The sequence below is a fragment of the Peromyscus californicus genome, unplaced genomic scaffold, assembly GCF_007827085.1.
Source record: "Peromyscus californicus insignis strain IS unplaced genomic scaffold, ASM782708v3 Scaffold_6__1_contigs__length_162567912, whole genome shotgun sequence".
NCBI lineage: Eukaryota > Metazoa > Chordata > Mammalia > Rodentia > Cricetidae > Peromyscus > Peromyscus californicus.
Window position 1 is genome coordinate 155,045,364 of NW_026294584.1, and position 27,313 is coordinate 155,072,676.

At 44.8% G+C, this 27,313-nt stretch overlaps 1 protein-coding gene across 2 annotated transcripts in view; it reads right to left on the minus strand.

Annotated features, from left to right (window-relative positions):
* The window catches only part of St8sia1 (ST8 alpha-N-acetyl-neuraminide alpha-2,8-sialyltransferase 1), a 150,327-nt gene that overhangs the window by 66,537 nt on the left and 56,477 nt on the right, over positions 1-27,313 (minus strand). Inside the window, exon 2 of one of the 2 annotated variants that reach the window (XM_052719099.1) lies at positions 19,307-19,451. The exons of the other annotated variant lie outside the window; for it this stretch is intronic. Within the exon in view, the coding sequence (XP_052575059.1) occupies positions 19,307-19,451 (145 nt within the window). The remainder of the gene's footprint in view (positions 1-19,306; positions 19,452-27,313) is intronic. 2 annotated transcript variants of the gene reach the window in all.

Below are 27,313 nucleotides of genomic sequence, written 5' to 3' on the forward strand. Positions count from 1 at the left end.
GTATCAAAATTAGAGTTATGAAGTGGCAACAAAAATAATGTTATGGTTGGGGGTCACCATCACATGAGGAACTGTACTAAAGGTCACAGCAATAGGAAGGTTGAGGACCACTGTGTTAGTGAGTATTGCCTCTGAACCCCATCGGCCTTCAACAGACTCCAGCTTCAATGTTTCCCTCATGCTCTGTTGACCCAAGTCCCTAGGGCTTCTCATTTGTAACCCTGGTGTCCACTCCCTAAACTCTGAGGACTGAGGAGTCACATCTAACACAAAGTAGCCAACAGCCACTGTTAAAATCTTGTGTGAACCAACAGGGCCTTGGCATCACAGACTAGAAATCTTGAGTTGATTTGTTGCTTGGTTCTCTCTTCAAATCATCCCAACAGCTACTGCTTCAGAGGCTGCTGAATTCTTCCCCACAGTGTAATTAAGAGCTCTCTCTCTCTCTCTCTCTCTCTCTCTCTCTCTCTCTCTCTCTCTTTCTCTCTCTCTCTCTCTTACTAACTACATATATGTGGCTTCTGATTCATCTCCACGGTAGATAGTAATTCATGTCCTAATTTTTCTAAAATGAAGCCTGGTGCAACTTACTCATTCTCTAACTAAAAGTCCCACCATGTTCCCCCAGACACAGATCTTCACCAAGGTACCCAGAACCCAGCACCACCATGAACTTCCTGCTTGTTCTTTTGTGCTCCACATTAACTAGGCAGATACCTAGTATCTCCTCCTCCACTCCTCTGGAATACTTGTGCTTCCTCAAACACAGCCTGAATGTGCCTCCCTACCTGCTGCAGCACCCACACCTCTCTCCTGTTTCCCTTACTCCATGCTGTTCTTACCTATTTCTAGAAGTGACCTTGCCACCAACAGGGACACAATAGTACTCCTTCCTCCCATTTCCCCAAATTCAAGAACTACAAATATCAGGCAAAATTCAACTAAGTACATTTAACAAGTATTTATTGTCTAGCAACCAGTTACCAGGCACTGTGCAAAGGGCCAGGGTGACAATCCTGACCTCTGGCTTGGTGTTTGTTCCATTAAAAGGTCACATGAATTAAGACTTCCATGTTGTCTTCAGCTATAAATACTGCATATTGGCTAGTCAGTAACACAGTGGATTGCTAGACTGTTAATCCAGTTTCACTAATTAGAGACCTAAACTAACAGTACCAAGATCAGTTGCCTACTAATTAAATATTTGCATTGAGAAAAGAAACCAAGATGGATTGTCTCGTGTATAACTATTTTCTCTATTAAACAACCAGGGAATGAAGCAGCGGATGATCTTTTTAGGAGTAATGCTGTTTGCATTTCCTCCACTCTCTAAAAACATCAAAGGGAATGAGTCTGACTCCTGACCACCCTTTATTCCCAGCAAGGCTTCCCAAATCGCCTCCAATCACTTAAGTAGCCTCTAAATCTCCTACCTATAATCACATCTTGATTTACTTCATTCTGCCTTGTAGCCACCTTCTCTCCCCTTTTCATAATGTGATCGACATAAATCAGACTCCCCAGCACTCATACCTATGATGCATATCTTTGGTACCTGGGCTGGCTAGTTTTATGTCACCTGGACACAAGATGACCCATGCAGTCATCTGAGGGAGCAGGAATTGAGAAAATGCATACATTAGATAAGGTTGTGGCGTATCTTCTTGATTGGTGATTGAAGCAGGAAGGCCTTGCTTATTGTGGGTGATGCCACCCCTGGGCTGGTGGTCCTGGGTGCTATAAGAAATCAGGCTGAATAAGACATGGAGAGCAAGCCAGTAAGCAGCATTCTTCCATTGTCTCTGCTTCAGTTCCTGCCTCCAGGTTCCTGTTTGAGTCCCTGACCTGAATTCCTTCAATGATGAAGTGTGACCTGAGAATTGTGAGCTGAAATGAACATTTTTCTTGCCAAATTCCTTTTGGGCAGCATCTTACCAGAGCAATCAGAAAGTATCTAATACATTTCATTTCCACCCTGTTGGAAGGATCTCTGGGTACAACTTAGAAATTGGAAGTATCTCATTAATATTCTCATATAAAATCAATCAAATGCTCTCAACCCCTCACATACATCAACTGGACTAGATTTAGATCTCCATGGTGTGATGGGGCTAGACAGTCCAGAGGTTCTTGCATCTTGTATTCTTGCTGAGAACATTTATGGGTTAACTAGAATTTGATCTCTTTGATAGAGAATCCCATGGAAAATGACCCAGCTCTGTTAGATAAGGTCAGGATGTGCTAACTAACTTAGCTTAGCTTCTGTTAAGTTACCTGCTTGTGTAGAACCCCTCCAGCTAACTGCTTATCTTAGGCCCCATCAACGTGCTTGCTTCAAATAGAAGCCCCCGTGCAGCTGCCAAGCAAGATGCCTGGGCATGGTCTCTGCCTTTAAAAACCCCCATGTTCTGGACACTCAGAACCACACCTAGGTCCCCAAACACTGTGGTCTAGTCCCAGCTGCCTGGAATAAAGACTTTCAATTGGCTATAAACTGTGTCCGAATGGTCATCTCTGGTGTGCTACCCATAACAATGGAAACACACCTCTCTCTGTCTCTGTGTGTATGTCTGTCTGTCTCCCTCTCTGTCTCTCTGATTTTTCTCTCTCTCTCTCTCTCTCTCTCTCTCTCTCTCTCTCTCTCTCTCTCTCTCCCCCCCACCCCGTGTGTGTGTGTGTGTGTGTGTGTGTGTGTGTGTGTGTGTGTGTGTGTGTGTGTTTCAGGAAAAGTTCAACAGGAGGGGAAGACCCACCTCCTCAGACTGCACGTATCTTTGATCTCTGGTCTCCAACTGAACAAAAGGGAACTATGAGAAGAGTGGAAGGTTTCATCTCTTTCTGCTTCCTTACTATTCCTGTGACTATCTTCCTCACACTCCTGCCATGATGGCTTCCCCTGCCATGATGGCTCTTCTCTCAAACTATAAACCCAGATAACACTCCCTTTTAAATTGTTTCATATCAAGTATTTGTTCATAGGAATAGGAAAAGTAACTACTACTCCCTGGGCAAACATGAGGACCTGAGTTCAAATCCCTAGCACTCACATAGAAAGCTGAGTGTGGCTTCATGCATCTGTATCTCTAGCATGGAAGCTGCAGACAGCTAGCTCCTGAGAGGTTACTAGCCAGGCTAACTCAGGCAGAAAAATGACAAGCTTTGGGTTCAGTGCAAGACTGTGTCTCAAGGCATGAGGCAGAAAGCAATAGAGGAAGACACTGGGTGTTCTGTTCCCGGCTCCACATGAGGATGCATGGGCTCACTCACTGGCGCTCAATGCATACACCAAGGTGTACAGCATCCAAAGAATTGTACCTAAGGTTGACTACTGACCTCTGCATACAATCACACAGACATGTGCATGTACAGATATACACAAAATGTTGGCACATGCTTCAAATGGTTTTTCAAAACTGTAGCAGCCAGATCCAGTTCATCTAGGGGATGTGGTTTGTATGTGGTTCTCTAGAATTCAGGCAAGGCTACAGCAGACTTAGCTACTCAAAAAGCAGTGGTCATGGGCAGGACAAACCTAAATTACTCAGAAAAGTACAGGAACATATGTGTTTTAGGGGACTTTTTGCCTGTGACTGAGAAAAATCCCCTTCTCTTGGAGCTCAAATGAATTAAGAGGCTCTTTTGGAGGGTAGTTAGAAACAGACAAACCCAGGATTCTACAGGACAAAAAAATTCCAAAGGAGTTCTGGAAAGTTCCTCTCATTTCCATTGAGAAAAACATGAAGATTCGCTCATGATTCCTGTGGTCCCCCAGCCCTTGCTCATGCGTGCCTGATGGCTTAACAATGTATGGCGGGTCTCTTTCCATGTCACTGTGCCATCGTGCTATCCAGCTGCTATGGTAATTCACAATTTAATCAGCTCCTTAACACTGAATATTTTTTGTCAGTTTTTGCACACCTTTGAATGATAATGGTGCACACACTTGTCATCCTAGCCCTTTAGTGGTTGAGGCAGGAGGATCACAAGTTCCATTGACAACAACAAAAACCTTTGAATTGTTGCCAGTTATGGCAGTGATGGGGTGGGTGGTTATCAGTCAAGGCTATTCTCTCCTTGATATGGACAATAAAGTTTGGATAATTTTATAGAAATCAGCAGACCAAGGTCTCTTCAAGACCCCCTTTAAAAGATCCCTTCATGAACCCAATCCATACAGTGTTTCTCCTGCTGCTCCATGACCTTGAGCACTGATCCAGTCATGTGCTTCAGAGACATCTTTAGATACAGTTGGGGAAGAGTAGATGTTCAAGGTCTTTGGTTTATGTTACTGAACTATTCACAGGGAAGACTGTTGCTGCCTCAACTTCCCCATCAGCCTTTCTTGGGTTGTATTGATAAAGTATTCATCTATTTTTATGTGAAATATTCAATGAGCTATCTCAGATCTCATTACACTATAATGGGAGAGACTTGATTACACTATAATCATTTTACAGTGTATTAATCAGAGGGGGAAGCCAAAGCCACATAAACGGCTAAAGCCAAAGATTTGGATTTCAACAGGACTGAGTCAAATCCTGACTTAGGGGTCACAGCCCAGACTCAGCATCTAGACCAGTGGTTTTCAACCTTCCTCACGCTGTGACCCTTCAATACAGTTCTTCATGTTGTGGTGACCCCCAACCATAAAATTATTTCTTTACTACTTCATAACTGTAATTTTGCTACTGTTACGAATCATAATGTAAATATCTGATATGCAGGCTATCTGATACTCGACCCGCAGGTTGAGAACCACTGATCTAGAAGGAAATCCTAGTCAGGAACTTAACATCTAATGTCCAGCACCCACATAAAACAAACAAAAACAACATCGAAAAGCTGGTCACGATTGTATGTGCTGATAGCCTCAACAATGGGAGGCAAAGCCAAGTGCCTCGCCAAAACTCCAGGTTCAAGGGAGAGAGTCTGTCTCAAGGGAATAAGACAGAGTGTGAGAGAGACACACCACACACACACACACACACACACACACACACACACACACACTCTCACATGCATTCACACAAACACATGCTCAACTACAAAAATACAGTCAGCTTACTCATTCTGTAGTGTATTTTTTCTCATACACTTGATTTTCATTTGTTTTCTAAATATTTTACCTAAAATGTTACATTTTTAGGAACCAAATTCTGTTGTGGATATAAACTTGTCTACCATTTCTAATTTAAAATAAACACTGATTTAAAATTTAAAATGTTTCAGATGATGTATTCCTCTAAATAGGCATGCTGATCTGCCCTTTTTCTCTTCTCTGGTTTTTCAGGATAACCTATAGAGGGATGGGTTTCATGGCGGCGTCTTCACACACGTGCGCCATATGCTCTGCTCTCATGCTAATGGAGTTCACCTAAGAACTTTCATAGTGGAACATGAGTCATCCTAGAACTTGGGAGGGTAATTTAGGAGGATCATTGAAGGATGAGGCCATGGTGGGCTGCATAGTGAATTTCAGGCTAGCCTCAGATACAGTTTGAGACCCTCTCTCAACAAACCAAAAAAGAAAGGAGGAAGAGATTGGAGGTCGGTTAGTCTCTGTAGAGGTTGTAAGAACACGTTCAACTTGCTGTATTTACACACATGTTGGGTAGAGAATCTTAACCAGCAAAAGGAAACAAAGTTGAAAAGTCACTAGAATGTCTATTTTTCTATTTTTTGGCCCTATTCACTTGCATTTGGTCCTCCTTACACCTTATCTCTTGCAACGACGTCTGACTTTTCCCTGAAGGAGGGCAGTCTCTCTGTACGGGACGTGAGGGAGGGTGCTGTGTCTCTGTGTTTGAACTTCTCATAGGTGCCGATTTCCTTTTTCTTCTCAACCAGAACTTGAGGAAAGCGTACCTTCCTTGGCTGTTCTGTTGGCAGTGGCCTAACGGGACCCTTTGGCTTGCACATCCTTTAACCAACTCTGTGAGAAAAAGAACGCATGGACAGCATGATTTCTGAAGCGGAATCATCATTTGAGTACATACACGTGATGGACGCCAAGCCCACAAGCAGCACTGTCTGGCTTGCGGCTGGACGGCCTGTTTCTCACCACTTTCCAAGCATGACTTCATCATAGAAAACTTTGTAGACAGACGGGATGATATGAAATATAAACCCCGTAGGCATTCATGGGTATAGACAAATACTCTGCAGCCACCGTCTAGACGCCCAGTACCGGGCTTTGCACACTAAGTTTGACAGCAGAGAAGGCGCCACTCTGCGGGTAACGTGGAAGCAGCCGCTCCTCTCTCAGCCTCCACTCCCCTCATCTATGAAGTGAGAACAAGTTTGAGAAACTGCCTCTACTTACTAAAATTATTAAATAAAGGGCTGGCGAAATGGCTCAGGGCTAAGAGCGCTTGCTGCTCTTCCAGAGGACCTGAGTTTGGTTCCCAGCACCCAGCAGCTCACAACCCACAACCACTTGTAACTCCAGCTCCAGGGGATTGAAGGCCTCTTCTGACCTCTGAAAACACCTGAACACAAATGATGTACACACACGTGCATGCACACATGCACATGTACACACATAAATAAATTCATTTTTAGTAGTTAATTAAAATGACAATGAAACAGTATTTGCTGATATGGTCTTAACTATGAAAACGCCAATGACTCCCACTGCTCTGAGAACATCTTGTTTTTGTCATTTTTCCCTCAGCCACTGTCTTATACTTGTCTTCCCCACCCCTCAGCCCTCTAGACCCTCCTACTGTTCTCTGGCTTTCCGTCAACCATCCGGCAAAGTAAAATGGTACTTTGTATACAACAAGAGTCCTGTGATGTAATATAAGCCAAGACACAAATTTTCTATTTCTGTTAAGTATGTTCTTCTCGAATAGAGGGCAGTGGCCTGCAGCAATGACTCTCCACCTTCATTAATGTGGTGCAGGCGCCTTTACCCCGAGGTTGCCTGGCCCTCGCTTCATGCAGCTCATGGCTTATAAATCTTGCCCACTCAGTGTTTATTTCCATAAGCTACAACCTTGGTCTTTTCAATCCTCTCTGGCTTCTACCTTTCTTCAAGCAAAAGGTCAGCCATGCAGATGTCAGACGCCTTCTGAAGTTGACGGCTGTGACTGACTAAGTTTGGACCGACTACTGACTGACTTGTAAAGACTGCAGAGTCCTCCTTGACCTCTTTTAGGGCCATTTCCTTACAATGAGATCGTAATCTGAAAAAGTAACTCTAGGGGATTACTTAGATGTATGACTTTCATTAATCCCAGAAAAATCACTAATATTTGAGGTCAAAGGGCTACTGTTCTACCCCTTGCACCCCAGCCTCAGCTATAATCTAGCTGAAACATCTTCGGCGGTTCAGGTTCCCAGGGGTTGAGAAATTATGGCTGTGTCTGGCAAAGGCTTGCTGAGAAGCTGTGTCAACTGGAGAAGCTGTATCAGCTGGCCTACTTCCTAAACATATTGGCTGCACAGTGCTTCAAAATGAAAAGATATTCTCCTCCACCAGCTGAGCCAAGACAACTTAAAAGCAAGCAGGCTGTGTGTTAATTTAAAAACATGAATCCCACTCGTGTGTTCGGTGGGGAAATTGGTCCAGAACATTTGACGGTAGGAAGACTGGATTAAGATGGAGCACCAAGACTTAGTACTAGGGCTGAAACCTGCAACAGGAAACTGAGAAGCGGGCCCTGGTTCTCGGTGCACCACCCTATGCTCTTCCTCCATGTCAGTCTGGTTGGAAGACGGACAGAGACAAGCCACACTGACAACTCCAACTGGAGGTATAAATCTCCTGACAAAAAAGCAATTTCTCCCTCACTGTGTGATGAGATTGGCTGTTTCACACCACCTGAGACCTTGTAATGATGTACGACCACACAGGAGCGTCATGGAGCCACAGTGTTAGAGCAAGGCACTTCCTTCCACAGGCTCAGGTGCTTTTTAGTCTTTGTTCTCCTGGGAGCTCTGTTTGGGGAGGGACTAGAAGAAATGAGTCACTGACGGGGGCCTCACATCGAGTTGACATTTATCTGTTTTGTTGGTCCAACAACCTGTGAACCAACTGCCTTCCACTCCTGCCACACAGCCGCAACCCCAAGGCCGCCATGCCTTCCTGGTCGTGATGACGTGTATCCTCAAACTGTGATCCATAACATGCCCTTCCTCCTTATGTTGCTTGTTCTAGGTAGCTGAGCATAGCAACAGGAAAATGCACACAGTAGCGAAAGGGGCTCACTGGAACCCAACTGACAGTACCCGCATTCTCTTCCTCAAGGCTCAGGCTGGGACTCCCCAAACACACTTCTTCCAGGGTAGAATGGTCCCTCCACTCTGACAATGAACTGCAAGTCTCCACACAGTAGCACAGACCAGAGGAGTAGCAGGAAGCACCCAGTGAATGAGCACATGTGGTAAAAGCCAAGCAGCCTCATAATTCAAAAGAGACCTTGGCATAGCAACCAGACAGGACATGTGGAATGCTGGGGGTGGGGGGCAAGCGTGAACAGATAACTAATGGGCAAAACATGGACAACTGAACACATAAAGAATATTAATTAGATAGCAAATTTGTTTAGATGTGTTTCAAATGGAAAAAAATATTGTCAGCTGGATGTTAACATATTTGTGAGGAAAAAATTAGAAATCTAACTCATTCATTTATTCATTCGTCCTTCTAAAATTTATTAAGCCTCTGTTATTCTAGGCACAATGCTATGCACGAGGATACTGCAGGTCCCTAGCACCCCCAACTGAATAGCTTCTCTAAGAGCTTACCAGGGAAGTGGAGAAAGGGTCCTGAGTCAAATAAGAATCACCTCATGCAGTGAGGCAGTCCCCCATCAAAAAAAAATGAAATTCAAACAGAATCTAAAAAATAAACAGAAATTAACAAAGAAGCCGCCAGGGGCTTCCAGGAAAGGGGACTGTGTGCTGGAATCTGTCGAAGAAGAGAGCGCACATGGTATTTATGAAGACAGTATGAGTAAGTCTAAAGACAGGAGTGAGTCCTGCGGAAACAGATCCTGGAGACCCAGAGACACATGGTCAAAAGGATGTGCTAGAAAAAAAAAAAAAAAAAAAGTAAGCTGGGCGGTGGTGGCGCACGCCTTTAATCCCAGCACTCGGGAGGCAGAGCCAGGCGGATCTCTGTGAGTTCGAGGCCAGCCTGGGCTACCAAGTGAGTCCCAGGAAAGGCGCAAAGCTACACAGAGAAACCCTGTCTCGAAAAACACACACACACACACAAAAAAAAAAAAAAAAAAAAAAAAGGATGTGCTAGGGGTTAGGGAGTTGGTCTTTGTCCTAAAACAAATGGGACGATAGCCCAGAACTGTAGGTGAAGTACACACGGGCAGAACCTTCACTTGTACTTTAAGAAATGTAACTTGGGCAGGGCAACAACCTGGAAAACAGACCAGAGATGAGGCCAAATCTCATGCAAGAAGATCAGTAAGAGGTGTTTGGAGAATTCTGAGCAAAGACTCCTTGTTATGTGAAATAGGATGCTAATCAAAGTTAATGATGGAATTTTTTTTTTACTGAATCAAGAAAAAATTTCCTTCAGTTCAGCTGAGGATTGAACGTCCCTTCCAAACCCAGGTTGAAATCTGATTATGATGTAATATCATTAAGAGGGCGGGCCCTTTAAGAGATGATTAAGTCATGAAAGGTTCTGAACTTCTGGATGGTAATTAATGCCATTATGGAAAGAGTGGGTTAGCCACTGCTTTATCAATAGCAGACTATCCTGGGAAAAATATTTTCAGATTTAATTACAATCACCTTGACCTCAATACTTTTTCCCACCTTAACAAAGAATCAAAAGTCTGAAAACCCTGAGTTTAGATTCACGAGAATTTAAAAAAAATCTTATATTTAAAAAACTATTCATTTTCAATTTACAAAATGTTACCTTGTCCACAAAATGCATTTCCCATCCTAAACTTCTCCACCACACATCCACACAACCATTTTCTAACAAGCTGCCAAGATAATGCCTTAATGATTCCTCTGTGTAATCAGGTTCCACAGAGCTAGACACAAGAGAGAGTGAAACCTAATGCTCTTGTCTGAAAAGCTCTAAAAACTTTACGGGACGGCATTCTCAATCTCTACAAACAGCGTGGATTCTGTCAGGAGTCCAGAGCCCGTGACAAGGACGTGGAGAATCTCACATGTGATCTGGGGCAACTGAATCTTGAGAACTGTGGGCTGTGCTTCTCCCTTAGGGCGATAATCTGGGAGTGGTGCTGAGGCCCCACGTTTGATTCCTAGCACCAACATGGTGGCTTACAACTGCTTATAACTCTAGTTCCAGGGGATCAAAACCCTCTTCTGGCCTTCACAGGACCAGGCACACAAGTGGTGCACATGCACCCATGCAGGCAAAAACATTCATGTCTAAAAAATATTAAATATTAAAATTTAAATAATATTAAAATTAAAAACAGCCAGGCGGTGGTGGCACACACCTTTAATCCCAGCACTCGGGAGGCAGAGCCAGGCAGATCTCTGTGAGTTCAAGGCCAGCCTGGTCTACAGAGAGAGATCCAGGACAGGCAGCAAAACTACACAGAGAAACCCTGTCTTGAAAAACCAAAAAAATAAAAAATAAAAAAAATTAAAAACAAAGACAGTAAATACTGGGCAGTCCTGTGATGGTCCACTTGTCTCATCTTCTTAGTAGCAGAGCACTTTGGAGATTATAGACAGCAATCCATTGCAACTCCATCTTAATTAATGGAAATTAGTAATTTACTTGACACTGTACTTTCCATTTATCCTGCTCTCCAAATATAATCTTTTTATCTTTTTATCAAAAAATCTTTTTATAAATACTATACACACCCCCTGGGCCCCACACTAAACAGAGTCGTTTCTTTCACTGTCTTGGAAAATGGATTTTAGCCTTTGGCTAGTGGGGAGCTTTTCCCCATCAGTTCCTGGTATCACCAAAATTCCCAGGGAAGACTTAAGTCCACAAATGCTTTGACAGATAAGAACATATAGGGGCCAGGGATGTAGCTCAGTTGATGGAATACCTGCCTCACATACACGACTCCCTGGGTTTAATCCACAGCACTGGATAAACTGGGTATGGTAGTCTAAGCCTGTAATCCCAGCATTCAGGAGGCAGAGGCAGGAGGATCCAGAGTTCAGGGACATCTTTGGCTACAGTGTGAGCTGGAAGCCAGCCTAGACCACATGAGAACTTGTCTAAAAACAAAATAAAACAAACAGCAAAAAATAGTAATAATATAATATCATGGTCTTCTTCAGAGAAATCATTGCAAAGCTCTTTTATATCCATAACCATGTTTTAACTTTGTTTCTGAAAATACTACTAAAATTTCATTTAAAGACCAGAGGTCATTCATTCCATCTTATAAATTATAAAATAAGGTTGGATGTAGTTAGTATAAATTATATAGAATCACAAAGGATATCAGGAAAAGGCCACGGATGGACCTGGATTTTCACATTGTATTACCCATAATGTTCTGCAATATTGGCATTCAACCAAAACCAGGAGGGTGAATTGTCCAAGTTGCTCAATGATAATGGAGGAATGGTCTAGATTTCTACAAGGAAGCAACATGCAGAAAATGTCTGATTCCCTCTGGGGACCTGGATTTATCTTTTATAAATACCAAAACACTGGAATTGCTCTTGTTTCTCTTCACTGTGGGTTACTGGGGCCCACAAAGCCAAAAAGAGACACTGTATTGTGCAGAGCCCCATAGTCTCCAACTCTCCACTCTTGCTTTTCTCCTCAACGGCGGCAACAGAAAGGTCCCCAGCTGTTCCAAGGTAAGAAAAGTGAAAATCTTATTTAAGACAGTTTCATGGTGACTATCAGGGAATAAACTGGAGATCATGTCTCTAAAAGAAAGACATAAATGAAACGATGCTATAAGGTTTTTGTGTGCATGCATGTGCACAGCTTCATGTGTGTGTACACATGTGGAGTTCAGATGTAGACATCCTGAGTCTTTTTAAATCACTCTCTACTTTTTCTTTGAAAGGTCTTTCTCTGAACCTGAAGCTTGCCAATTAAGCTAGACTGGCTGTGCCAGCACACTCCAGGGCTTCTCATGTTTCCTCCCTGGTGCCGGAATTATAGGCACACACTTTCATGCCCAACTTTTACATCGTTCTAGAAATTGAACTCAGGTCTACATGCTTTGTGGCAAACACTTTGCCAACTGAGCCATCTTCCTCGTCCCCTATAAAACCTCTGAAATCTTACTGGCTAGGTTTCATCTTCCAGCTTTTTACCCACCAGCTCTGGAAACCAGAATTGGTATTTGACACCTCTCACTCTTAGTTCCACGCATGAAATGGAAAGAATAACAACACTGTGCAGAGATGGTTCAGGGACAGGCTGAGACAACGTGACAAAAGCAAGACACACTGTGGCGTGGCAGACACGTCGTGTTGTCCCGGATTTCAACTCCTGAACTACCAAGCCTCTCTGCAGCTGGACATGGGACTTAGTGCTGACCAAGGCCACAAGAGCATTAGCGGGTCAGGAATTCTCTTCAGTCTCCTTCCTCCTGCTGGGATCCTGGAACCAAGTTAGGTATCTCCTTGGGATCAGCTAGTATTGTTGAGCAAAAGAATCCTGAAAGCCTGATGGTACACAGTGGCCAGAACCCACCCCCGAACGACCTACCCTCTGCTTCCCTGTTACTTGAGGTAAGTAAGCACCTCTTTGGTTATAAAGCAAACCCAACAACAAATGAGACAGACACCTGGCAATGCTCTGTGCCCAGTAAACTCAGTCCCCTGAGTTCCTTTACAGTTGAAAGAGCGTGTATTCGGTAAAGTGACTAGAGTAATACAACTATTTATAGCAGTATACAAATTTCACTAGGAGGAAAAAGAAATTGCTATGAGACACAGGAATATCCAGGAGCTGAGAAAATTACATTCTGCACAGGTCTATGAAGAAGGAAAATGTACACTGTCATTTCAAGAAGGCCAGTTTCAGAAACTATTTTGAAATGTCCTACTGGGTTTCCCAGAGGCCAAGGACACAGCCTGGCCAGTCTCAGGAGAGCACAATGGGAGATGTGATTAAACTGAGGGGCTGGGAGCATGTGCTGGTGTGGGGTGCAGTGTGTTTATTCCCTGCACAGGGCTTTGGGGGTCATTCTGAGGAAAGTGGTCTAGTTTGTGACCCACACCATGTGGCTATCCTTCATGAGAAGAGAGTGGGGAGCTAGCCACACTTTTATTGCACCAAGAGGGATATTTTTCAGGTTGTATCAGAGCAACTGTGGTTTCTAACATTCCTGTTCCTTTCTTGTCCAAAGAAATGTATGCTTCTCCTAAGGGATGTATTTTAATCCAAAATAGATTTTATTTTAATGTAATTCCTGCATTTGCTGGACCATGAAGGCTTAGAAAGGATGGTCCTAAGGGTGGGGATGTGACTCAGGCACTATAGCACTAGGTCCTAGGTTCAATCCTCAGAACCATAGAATTGGGAGGATGGATAGGAGATCCTGAACTAATAAGGAAAATGACAGTCCAGCCTAGGGTGTGGGTTAGCATTTGGATGGGGAGTGGTACTTGTGCAGGTGCATGAATTTCACGTTCAGGGAAGCCAGAGGACAACCCCAGGGGCCAGCCACCTTGTTGTCTGAGGCAAGGTCTCTCGCTAGACCTGGCTAGACTGATGGGCCACTGAGCCTCGTGATCCACCTGTCTCTGCATCCCCAGCACTGGATTATAAGTTATGCCACTATACTTTTTTAAATGGGCACTGAGGATTTGAACCCAGGTCCTCATGCTTGCACAGTAAGCCCTTTACTGACAAAGCCATCTCCCAACCATCATACCATCCTCTGTACATACACACACACACACACACACACACACACACACACACACACACACACACACACACACACACATACTGCAGATACGTACGAGTTAAAGTCAGTGTTTCCATGGTAGGGAGTCTGTGGTAGATCTGAGCTGACACGGCAGCCAGGAAGCAAAACAGGGAGCATGCCTGCATGAGTGGCCTCCTCCTCCTCCTCCTCCTCCTCCTCCTCCTCCTCCTCCTCCTCCTCCTCCTCCTCCTCCTTCTGTTCCACCTGGAGCCCCACCATATGGGATGACACCAACCATCTTCAGGGTGGATCTTCCCCCTGAGTTGTCTGGCCATGCTCCCACAGACACACCCAGAAGTGTGCTCTCCTCACTAGGTGTCTCTTAATCCAAACCGGCAAGTACCTCACAGTAGACAGAAATCCCTTCGCCTAGCTCCCATCCTTGAGAGGTTTGAAGCTAATCCAAGAATCCTTATTAAAAGTTCCAACAAAATAAGCAAATCAATAAAACAAAATCAGCCTTCATGCCTAGTCACGTTCAACAGTTATTCCAGTCAATTACATTCAGGGAGCCATTCGGACATAACTGCATGAGCTCTTGGTCCCCTGAAGTTCAGCCTGAGTGGGACCTAGATAGGGCCTCCTGGCAAATGAGCAGATGGCAATGGGTCTCAGGGTGATGGGGGAAGCATCGCTCTATTCATCCTTCAAAGGTGACCCCCAAGTCCTGGAATCAGGAGAGAACTCTGAGGAAACAGTAATGTGCACACATGCAATTATGCAGAGAACTAGCATGTGTCAGAATTTAATATGGTTGATAATGAAGCTATAGTAAACTGTGGAAGGTCCATATAAGAATTTGCAGACTGTGATAACAGAGCTTTGGTGCAACATCTCCAAGACACAGTACCCTCCAGAGTCCTTGTCTAGACACAGCCCTAAAGAGGACCAGTTAAAGTCCCTTAACAAACACAACACCTTTCAGCTATATCTTGGCAGCAACACTAAAATGATGAGTAAAGGTAGGCAGAGGAACAATAAGGGTAAGAATTCTGGCTAACACATGTGGAGTGTTTGGGGGATGTGACAGTAGAGATACACAGACAGTCTGGGCTAGAGAGCGAGTGACTTGGGAATACCAGGGAATTACTTTACTGAAATTCAGTCTGATGCTGCATCTTGACAATTGAGTTGATGGGACTGACAAGCAGTGGGGGTGAGTAATGCACCCCCGTGTTGGGTGCTTCCAGAGAAGGTTAGATCATGGGAACTGTGGCCTAATGAATGCTTTAACCCAGTGATAGAGTCAAATGTTAAGTAGATTATTGAAAGGCTCTGGAATGATGGAAGGTAGTACTTAGTTGGAAGAAGTAGGTTACTAGGGGCTTGTCTTTGGGGGCTAGAGCTTGTCCTGACCTCTTCCTGTTATGACTCCACTATGCTTCCTGTCTGCCATGATATGAGCAGCTCAGCTGCACCCCGTACGCAGCCTCCGAATCTGAGCTAGTCTGATCACAGCAATGTAAAGGGCTGGCCAATGCTCACAGGGAGCATTGCCATGCTTTGCTAACACTGACAAAACCAAGCAGAGCCGGCTCACTTGCTTCTTGCTTCCCAGGAGCAACATAAATGAAGGACATCTACTAGCTGGCAACTTAGTTTGCTTATAACAAACTAGAAATATGGGGGAGGGGCATCCACAGGAAGCTATTGGATCTCCAGAGTGTTAGTCACTTCAGCATCTCACAGGAGAATACACGTGTATCCTTAAAAATCTACTCACTGAGTGTTTTTGCACAATTATGCACACATAGTAATGTAATGACCTCTGGTCCCTACAGAGAACCACCTTTTTCCTTTATGGTTGTGGGATGGTGACAGGCACAGAACTCATCTGCACACACTTTAAAAAGGAACTGCTCCCTTCCCTCCTGCTCCTGTGACAGTCAGCTATGGCAGCAGGCTGGTGCGTCCCTTTGATCATCTCTCCCTCAACTCTATTTCCCACTATAAAGGTAAATGCCACTCCACACACTGAAAAGCCTCCACTACAAAAAGCCTCTCTTGGATTGCTTTTAACTTTTTTTCTTAACTGTCAAAGACAGTTGTTTCTTTTCTCATCTTCATTTAGCTTATCAGTATCTGTTCTTTGTTGTTTTGTTTGTCTTAAAACTAGGCCTTGCTGTGTAACTTTGGCTGGCCTTGAACTCACCTGCACCTTAGACTGAGTCTCCTCCACCTGATGGACAGAGCAGCACGGATGCTATCTACTCACAGAGTGGTGATATAGATTAATTTAGATCAAGCATGCCAGGTGTGCTGAGATCATCAATGTGATCCGAGGAAGGACCATCCTGCCTCAACCTCCCGTGTGCTAGGACCACAGGTATGTGCCACCATGCCTGGCTGGCACTAGTTTCACAGAGGATCTTACACACCAGTTCACACTGGACACCACTCTCTCATTACCATCTTGCTGAATCTTGGGAGTGAAATGCTGCCTGTCTCTCACGCCTAGGCAACAGATGTTTTGGACGGAAATGAATCTTTGCATCACATGTACCTGAACAAGACCTGATGGAAAGGAAGTCCTGAACCCCATCTTCTGGTCACTGTTTCTTCTGGAGGTGACTGTGGCCACACGGATGACAATGGTTCTAGAACATTCTGATTCCAGAGCACTTCTATCAAGTTCTGGAACTCAGCTCCAGGAGTAGCACCTTGGCCGATGCTTTGCCCTCCTTCTCATGTTACAAGCACCCAATCCCCTGACAAGGTGTCTTTTCACCTAAAGTGCCCAGGGCAATTTCTGCACATCTCTGCCCTGACTGACACTCCTAGTCTCATGAGCCAGAGCGCTATCAGCACTGGCAATCAGAGGTCACAGTGCACACCAGCATGCTTGAGATAAATGGGTCTACACTGCCATTCTGCATAGACAGGACCCATACTTCTCTCTCCATCATGCAGGGAAGAAAACTGAGTCTCACAAGAGATAGGTGAGTATCTAAGGCATTTAGTTGGTAAGAGAGAGAGACAAAATTCAAATCCACACTTTCCTTTGATATTAGGAAGACTCCAGAGCCAAAAACAATGAAGAGCAAAAACCCATGAGTATTGGCACAGAATTAAAGCCTAATTTACTAGTGTGTGTGTGTATGAGTGTGCAAGTGTGCACGTGTGTATAGTATGCTGTACATGTATTGGTGCATGCATATGAGTGCGTGTGTGTGCACTCCTATAAGCACACATGTGGAGGGCAGAGGACCTTGTGTGTCTTCTATCACTTTCTGCCTGCTTGTCTTGAGGCAAGGCCCCTCCCTGAACTAGAAGCTCACTGATTTGGCTAGGCTGGCTGGCCAGTGAGTTCCTGGGCTCCACCTCTCTCTACCCTCCCCCCATGCAGGAGGACAGGCACAAGCAGACATGCCCAGCTTTTACACAGACGCAGGCAATTTGAACTCAGGTCCTCGGGCTTGTAGCTCAAATGCTCTTTACCACTGAGTTATCCACCAGCCTGTATTTCCTAGTTTCTATTATTTTATTTTATGTATGAGTTTTTGCCAGCATTGTGTGTATGTGTGCTACATGCATGCCTGGTGCCCCCGGAGGTCAGAGGAGGAGTCAGATCCGTTGGAACTGGGGTTAGGGATGTTGTGAGTCACCATGTGCCAGGTCCTCTCCAAGAGCAGCAAGTGTTCCCCATCCCTCTAGCCCCCTAGTCATTGGTTTTTTTCCTAATTTAAACAGCAAAACCATTCAGTTATACTAACACACCTAAGGTGACCTGATAAATACAGGATGTTTCTTTTTTGTTGTCGATTTATTAAGTTCTGGTTAGCATAACAAAGAAGTAGGTTTCATTGTGACATTTTCTTTTTTTTTTTTTGGTTTTTCGAGACAGGGTTTCTCTGTGTAGCTTTGCGCCTTTCCTGGAACTCACTTGGTAGCCCAGGCTGGCCTCGAACTCACAGAGATCCACCTGGCTCTGCCTCCCGAGTGCTGGGATTAAAGGCGTGCGCCACCACTGCCCGGCCTCATTGTGACATTTTCATACATGTACATCATTATACTTTGCTCTGATTTGTACCCAACCTGCCCCATCTCCCCTCCTTCTCTCTCTGTCCCTCTCCATCTCTGAAATATTTCTTCCCTCTGTGTCCATGTCACATACATCCCATCATCCTCTCCTGTTCCCCATACCCCCATCCTTCAGTCCTTCCTCCCTCTCATTTCTACTTTCATGTCCTATACATATGTACACATGTACACACACATACACACATATGTACACACCACACAATACACACACACACGTCATTCACACAGACACATATGCATGTTTCAATTCTGCATGAGAGAAACATGTAACATCTACTTTCTGGGTTTGTTTTATTTCACTTAACAATGATCTCCAGTTCTGTTTATTTCCTAACAAATGTCATGATTTCAGTTTTCTTTAGAACTGCATAATTTTTCTTTGTGTATGTGTACCCCAACCTCTTTATCTGTTCCTCTGCTGGTGGACATCGAGGCTGACTCTGTCATGGTTACTATGGACAATGCAGCAATAAACATAGACATGCAGGTGTCTCTGTGGTAAGCAGTCTATACCCAGCAGTACAGGCTTGCTCTGTAGAAGCTGTGGCTCTGGATTTGATGTGACAAAGTGACAGGACCCTCTCCTTTAAGAAGGAGTTTGTTATTTATTCATCACAGAGCTACTCAGAAGGACTCAGAGTCCTACAGTCAAACACCGATCACGAATCCTCTTTACAAGCAATCATCTGGCCAAACTACGGTCACCCAGAAGACTTGGGAAGACCAAAATTCATTTCTCAACTTCTCCCTAATGGCTGTTTCACCAAAGACCTCCCCCACCACTAAGAGTTCTCTAAAATAAAATTTTAAAAAGTGCCTTTTTCAAACTAGCCAGTAAAAATCATTTCACTGCAATGTTCAGGAAAACATTAAGTGAGCAATGATTGCTTTAGATCACTTCAGAAATGGTCAGACTGAATGCTTTCTCTCAGTGCCCACCACTCCTCCACCTCACAGCAAGAATCTAGCCACAGGGTTAGCATTCAAGAGCTCTGAGTAGACATATGGTCCCCACTCCCCAGTGGCAGCACCAGCCCTAAGAAAACATCCTTATCTCAAATCCTCATGATCCTTCCTCAGCCGACCTCAGAATGCCAGGACCCCACCATTCCCTGACCACTGTTTGCCTCACTTTCATAGGACTGAAATCTAAATGGCAAGGGAAACTGTAGCTCTATGAAGTCCTTTCTTTTAAGGACTTATGTCTTTTTTCCACCCTTACATCAAAGCAGAAAACATGGAAAGACATGAGAAAAAATTGTAAGATTAAAATGAGAACAGAAAAGATGAAGAGAGGAAGGCCAGTGGGTCAGCAGACTCCTGCAAACACTTCCTAGCAGGAGAAATGTAAGGAGCTACAGCACAATGAAATGGACTCCACTCACCTGGGGGAAGAGGGAATACGTGGAATTGTCAATGGTGAATGAGTATAAAAACTCCCCATCATACCACAGGCTCTTGCCCATGGGAGAATTCATCTTAGTCATGGCAAAGAGATGGGCAGGATCGCAACAGTCCTCCATTTGTTTCCTAGGAGAGAAAGAGAAAAGAACAGCGGGTCAAGTGAGCAGCCGACGCACTCATTTGCCATCCCCACAGGAAGGTGCAGCCTTACGCCGGCGCCGGCTCACTCCACAGTGTCTCCACAGTGATCACACTATGATCCACTCACACTTCCAGTCACTGAACTAACTGCAGGACTGTAATATTTTACTTTAAAAATGTTTCAGAAAAATATGCCAGCTCCCAGGTGTAGCTGAAATATGTCTAAAGGCAAAAAGATGCATGATCCTTGGAGATGCATTGACTGGTCCAGCCATCCAGATCCTGTAAAGACTTGAAGAGCTGGCTCTGAAGGGTGACCCGGCATTCAGTGGCAGCAGAAACACACACCTGTGGCTTGTTTGCAACTATCAGGTAGTTAGGAACAGTGTGGAGGGATGCTAGAGTGTGAAACAGAGTAGCCCAAAGAGGGTGCACACCCCCAAACTGAGAACAGCATTAGGGAGAGCTCCGCAGCAGTCCCTCTGGATAGAAGCAGGCATGAAATGAATGGTGTGGTCTCAGAAGATGCTGAGCCAACCTGCCTTCGGGCTGTCAGGGACTGACTTGGTTCAACACTGTGACCTTTGCCTCGACCTCCCCTTTCCCTCTCTGTGTTTGAGACACTGGCCTCCCGTGGGATTGCCTGGGCCCCGTGCACTGCCTTGTAGATGACTCCCTTGTTGGCTCCTCAAGTACTGGCCATGTTACTACTTTCTGGGTCAGCTGATCAACCACTGAGCTTTAATGAGTAAGACAGATTGCAGACGCAATGGCACATCTCGATTGTCAGCACGACTGCACAGAGCAGCTCCTAAGAGATTACTGAAGCACACTTCTGGGCGTAACCATGAGTTGCCAGAGAAGATGAACTAAAATTGGGGTGATCCTAGTCCATAAACAAGAAGTCTGCGTGGAATGAACTAGTTCTCTCCACTTCCTGGCTTCCGTGAGGTGAGCTGTTCAGATCCACCATGACTCTTTGCTGTATGGCAATTTCTTCCACGTTGAAGAGAGGAAGGGGAAGGCTCGGGGGGTGAACAAAGGGTCACATGTCTGGGAAAACAGACACTTGGAGTATTTTGGAGGGCCCCTCCCCAGCAGTATTAAAAAGGAGTCAACAACTGCTGGGGGAACAGACCCTCTCCTTCCTGACCTCTGAGGCAATGTGGTCAGCTGCCTTGTTCCCATCACATGCCCTCCTCACTAGGACCCATGTGCAGTGGGTATTTGTTCCACCTATGACCTTGGGGTACCAGCCCCTAGGGCATGGCCTCTTAGCTACCTTAAGACCTGAAGAGCACCTATGGGTGCGCAATGCGCCTTGCCCCCTCCCTCTCCCTCTCTCCCCTCTCCCTTTCTCCCTTTCTCTCTCTCCCTTTCTCTCTCTCCGTCTCCTCTCTCCCTCTCTTTACCTCTCTCTTCCTCTCTCTCTCCCCCCCTCTCTCCCTCTCTCTTCACCCTTCTCTCTCCTCTCTTGAGTTCTTGGATGGTGGAGACTGACTCAGGCGGTGGAAAACATTGTGGGACCGGCTCTCAGCCTTTCTGCGGGATTTACCTTCCCCCGTGTTAGTGAGTTGTTCTCCCCAATATAATTCCTTAATAAATAATTCCTTTACCAGTTATCTGTGGGCTTCCTGACTAGTCCATGAGCCAAAATAAGCCCTCCCTCCTTTAAGCTGCTTCTGTCAGATACTTTAACACAGCAATGAGAAAAATCAATACACTGTGGCACCGTATCCAGACTGGATCACTTGCTAACTCCATGACTGGGGGTGGGGGTAGGGTGCCACACTTAGAGCTTTTTAAGAATGTACTGAAAACGTTCAGATGAAGCAGAACAAAACCCCAATGACCATTTGAATGTTGTCTCCAAGATTTATGTCAAAGTGTAATTGCCAATGTAACCAGATTGGAACTCTGAGAAGAGCTGAGTTCCTCTACTGTGTTTTTCATGGTCAACAAATGTGGTTTTGTAGGTCATGAGTCATAGGATAACTCTATTTCCTTCCCAGCTTCCAATGCCTGCCTCCAACCCAGTGTTGGTGATGAACACCTCCATAGGTCATGCAGAATGAGCACCTGTACACCTGCTCCAACTTCAGGTCAAAGGTCAACGTATCCGAACTTTAACCTTCCCTTACTAGGAGGGCATAACAGGAACCTCTTGTGTAACAATTTCTTCTGAAACTGAAACATTCCATCCTGCAGGGATGCTCCTCAAACAGGAAGGTGAACAACTCAAATAGCTCCAGGAAGTCCCTGAAACGAAACAGATTCACTAGGCCCCCAACTTCTACAGTAAGCAATAAAGCTGTTGAAAGTCACTCTGAGATAAGCCCAGCTGCCTGGAAGAAACAGAATCCACCCTAACTGCCTGAAAGAGATTTAGATCAACAGAGTCACTTGGAAAGGACATTCTCCACCTCAGTGAGCTTCACGCAGGAAGTGTGTTCCAGGTTCCCAGCTTTTGAGAGCTGTCACCCATGCTGGGGTGGACTTTGGTGATGCAGCTGTCTGTGAGTCATTTCCGCTCTTGGAAGTGACCCCTCACCCATATTCCTGTAAGTAACCCTAATAAAGCTCATGATCCACTAAGTTGGACTTTAATGATATCTGTACATTGGTCTATTGTGGACTTCCTATCTGGGGTGAGTTGTGTCTCCTTGGGAAAGGTTTTGTCACATGACAGGATCCCATTTCTTGTGCTGTCTCCCTTATCCCTAAGACTAAGCCTTATTAGGATCATATTCCTAGGCACCCCCTGACTTCTCCCCTGTATTGAGCAAAAGAGCCCACGTTAGAGCGCGGGAGCAGCAGCCTCCAGGACAAGCTTAGGTCATGGAGTCCATGCTTGGGATGACCAAGGCCACTGTCACGGAGGCAGTTCAGACCACTTGGTTTTTCTGCTTCTGCTCTCTCTGCCCTGGAGTGCTGCCCCACACGATGCCCTCTACCATGGTATGGCACAGCAGGAAAGCCCATATTAGAGGATGCCCTTGGCACTGGACTTCCAGCCTAAGGGACTGACATTAATTTGTCTTCCAGAAGAGAATTTCCTTGATAAATTCCCTGTTGTGTAGCATCATGCTAGCCTAGTAGAATGTGAACTAAGACATCGGGTATTGCCATTATTGTTACATTGCCCAGCCTCACTGATGACATGATGCTCATGGCCTGGCAACCTGTTCAGCCCATGGGCTGCTGAGCTCATTACACTGTGCTGGGCATTCCCTCCCTGGATCTTGGCTGGCTTCCCCTTCACACTGGCTTCAATGAGAAGAGGGCAAAGGAGAGGGCTAAGGACAAACTCCCTCCTGTCAAAGATTTGAATGTCATATTTTGCTGCTATACCAACATCTATTTATCATAGACAGTCCTCTTTTCTTTCTCATCTGTCTTCATCATCATCACTATTATTATCACCATCATCATCAAAATCGAGACAGGGTCTTGTTATGTAAACCAGGCTGGTCTCAAACTCATCATCCTCCCAACTACTGAATGATGGGATTGGGGATGTTCACCACTACACTCAGCTCACCATTTAATTCTTATTAGTGCTTCTCTACCCAATGATAGCATGAACAGAGAGTGGTTATGTTTCATCATGAGTTGCCCCTACATTTTGTCAAAAGAGCACCCTAGGCACTATATTTTATCCACATGAGCTATGTAGTTTAAGACAAGCTCTTAAAATAATGACAAGTCCCACAGGCATGAATCTAAATGCTGGGGAGAGTGCACTAATGTTTGGGCTTCCAGGTCTTGTGACAGCTCACTCTCCTTTGTCCTTAGAACAGCCCTGAGAGACCATGAAAGAAATTATTGTTATTATCATTATGCTCAATTTATATCTATAAAAAATGGGCCACATGTGGTTTCAAGACTTGCCTAGACCACAGGAAGTACACACATGCAGATCTATGAGTCTAAGTCTGGGCTGTTTCCTGTCTGTTTACCAAGTGCTCAGAACCGTACTGACCCATTTCCTTTTTCTCCATCCAAGGAATCTTTTGCACCAACGGGCCCAATGCCTGCCATGCAGCACATGACTTCAGGACAGTATGTCCATCCAGTTCCCACCGTACCTTGGAGCTGGGCAGCTTTTAAGATACTTTTCCCACAGTTTGTCTTAGGTCACATAATCGGCACAGTGGTGGGGGGTCATGGCTTCACCCACAAGTCTTTCCACCTCTCATCAGGTCCTTCCATCCAGACCGAGGCTCTTACCTCTAAACTCTACTAAATCATGATTCAGTACAAAGTGCCATGAGAAACATGAAAGAAAAACTTGTCAGAGTCAAATGACAGCACCTTCTTCTGCCTGGGATGTGACAGCTTACAAATCACGTTCATATTTGTTTCCTCTCTGAATTGTAAAAAGAAAAAAAAAAGAACATAGGGAAAAGATCCAGGCATTCACATTTTTCTGAGTGCACAGACAATGAACCCAGTGTCTAAGCCAATAGTTACACAGGTTTGTCAGGCTGATGAATGATTTCTCTGGTATTAATAGCATGTGTGCTGGGGGACACGGAGTAAGTTCACCTCTCTTCCTCCATCATCACTGGGCTCGGGGCAATTATTCCTTCACTGGGAGAAAGCAGAACTAGACAGAAAATAGTATTCCTTATGGTGAAATATTTCCAGAAATCCTACATTTCTAGCAGATTCATAATGGTCCTACTGCTCTCTGCAGTGCAGGGTTTCCTACATGCCTTTCCCATGTCTTTCTCTCTCCACAACTCTCCCACATCCCCCGTCATGCTGAGCTATGGAAGAGCTAAGGGAGCACAGTGAGAAAACATCCTTCCTGCCTGAGGGGCCTAAACCAGCCACAGGGATCACAGCCACAGTGTCCAACGCAGCAGAAGAACCAGGTAGAATCTGTAAACCCAGTACTTGGGTGACTGAGGCAGGAGAATAGAAATTTTAAGGCCAGCCTGGGCTACATAAAAATAAAATGCAAAGCACTAGCATTAGAGTTATCAGCAGTAATAATCATAATAGAGGTAGTAATAAGGCTTTTTAATTCTTAGATAACATTGTGCTAGGCCCTTGAGATGTAAAAGCAGATTAAAAAATAATAAAGTCAGACCTGCCTTCAGAAAACCTAAGAGGAGGGCAAGCAAGCTTAAGGCTACAAACAGAAACTAATAGAACCGTGTCAAGCTTCTAAGCTCTGCACACTAAAAGAAACCAAGAAGAAAATGGAGAAACAACTTACAGAGAGAGGGGGAGAGAAGAGAGAGAGAGAGAGAGAGAGAGAGAGAGAGAGAGAGAGAGAGAGAGAGCCAAGCACATGTCTGGTAAATTAATATGCAACTTTTATAAGGAGTTCTCCCAGCTCAATAGTAGGGAAACCAATCATCTGACAGACAGGACCCAAGCAAACACTTGTCCCAAAAAGAGGCAAAGATGGAAAAAAGGCCAGGAGGGCTCCAGGTTTGGGTACTTCTGGGCAAGCTTTAGGACGTGAGCTTGATACCTGGAACCCAGGTTTTGTTTGCTTGTTTGTTTTGGTGAAGCTGGATGTGATAGCACATATTTGTAATCTTGATCCTCCAACTGTGAAATGGGATCCGGAGACAGAATCAAATGGAAGCTTGTGAGCCCACTATCCTGAAGTATGCTGGGCAGCCACAGAAACAAGAGACCTTACCTCAAAAACAAGGTTGAAGGAGAAAACTAACAAAGTTGTTCTCTGGTCTGACCCACAGCCTCACTATGGTTCTCTTTCTCTCACTCACTCTCTCTGTCTCACTCTCTGGTTCTCAATTTCTCTCTCATACATAATTAATTTTTTCAAAATTCAAAACAACAGGAAAAGAGTGACATGGTACTTAGCTTCCTTTGTTATTAGGGAAATACATGGTAAATCACGAAGAGTCATAATAACTCTTGTAAGGATGGCCATCTCCAAAGAGCAAACAACAAGGAACATCAGAGATGGCATGAAGAAAAGGACCTTAGTGCACTGCTGATATAAATTTAGGTTGGTACAGACATTGTGGAAGAGAGAATGGAGATTCATAAAGAAACCAAAAATGAAACTCTCACATGACCCGTGTCCTCTTCCTGGTTATGCACCCAAAAGAGACAAAACTGCACCTTATAAAGACAGTCTGTGTTCACTGCAGCAGGACTCACAACAGCTAATGTATGGCAATGATCTAGATGCCATCAACAGACGGATGAACAAAGAAAGTAGAATGTGATTCTACTTTAACAAGGGGACCTTGCCATTTGTCACTTGCATGGACCTGGAGGATATTAGGTTAAGTGAAAAAAACCAGGCACAGGGAGGGACACAAGTGGTGTATAATGTCATTATGTCATTTGTATGTGGACTAAAAAAAAAAAACCTAAAACCAAAAGCACCAAGATGAAATGAAACAGTGGTACCCGAGAGTGGGGCGTGGGACGGAAATGGAAAAGAGGCGATGTGCAGCTCAAGGTCAGAAAACAGCAAAGGAAACAATCCACAAAATGAGGCATGAGATGTTCAAGATTAGCCAACTAAGCGGTCTAGAGGACTAGGAACAACAAAATGAAAGATCCGAGGGATTTTTGTTAGGCACATTTTAGCTGCTCTTACCACAAATAAAAGTAATTGTCAGATGAAAAACTATTAATCTGCTTCCCTACAGTGAGCATTTTATCCTCTGTATATATCCCACAAACCTCAAGCACAAAATAAGTTTATTTTTAAAATGGAAAAGGCCAACCAACATGTGAGTTCCTACTTGTGTCTACAGTGAGATGTAGCCAGAGGCTCAGGGGACATCTGTGGTTTCTTAGAAAGCATAAGCATTGAGTTCCATCCAGGGTGCTGGGGAGTGTTTCCTGCCCTGCACTCTGGCCTGGAACAACAGGCAGAATGAAGGAAGAGCCCAGACATCTGAGGCAGGAACGCTGCAGCAGATTCACGAGGCAAGAGGATGCAGTTGGATTACATTTGCCAGAATACACGATACTGGTCCTGAAACTGGTCTCTAAGAACTGTTGAGCTGAATCATGTATTCCATCTCTGTCCAATCTTCAGCAACATTGGAGGGGAGACACAGACCAATCAGCTATTAGAGTTTTTGGCAAATTCGTCTCTCTCCTCTTTCCTCATGCTTCCTACTGATGATGAATGCTACCTACTTTTCTTTGCAGGAAGACAGTAAAAATCACAAGGAGGGCTGGGGCAGGTGTGGCTCATCCACTGAAGTGTCTGCTTACTCACCCAAGGACCTGGACACAATCCACGTAAGTCTCAGAAAAGCCCAGGCATGGTGGTACACACCTGCAGTCCAGTGCTAGGAAGAGAGAGAGAGGTGGATCCTGGGGCCACTGGCTAGCTAGTCTGGCCTATTTAGTGAGTTCCAGGCCCATGAGAGGTCTTACATCTAAAAACAAGGCAGGTGGTTGGAGGAAAGACACCTGAAGTTGTCTTATATCCTTTGTATGCACACACAAACACACATAGAAAGACAACAATTAAAAAAAACAGTTAATACATGTTTCAGGTTGCAGCTTGCTTTTATTAGGAGAACCGCAGCCTCTGAAATGGTCCCATCTGAGGCACTGCAGTGAGACCATAGGAGTGAAAACACACAAAGCCCAGGAGGTGCTGATCCAGAGGCCACTCAGGTCGCAGGCCTCCCTCCTAATGGGAGCTGGGGCAGGGGGTCACTTCAGCCATGAGACCTCATCTATGACAAAGCTCTTCCACTGTGGTCATGACCCCCTCACCTATGGGTTCCTGTAACTGAATATGGGGCGGCGAAAGGGTTAACAACAGTAAAAGATGTGCAGAACAAGCGGCAGGTGAATTCAAGATCAAATACCCAGTGCATCCA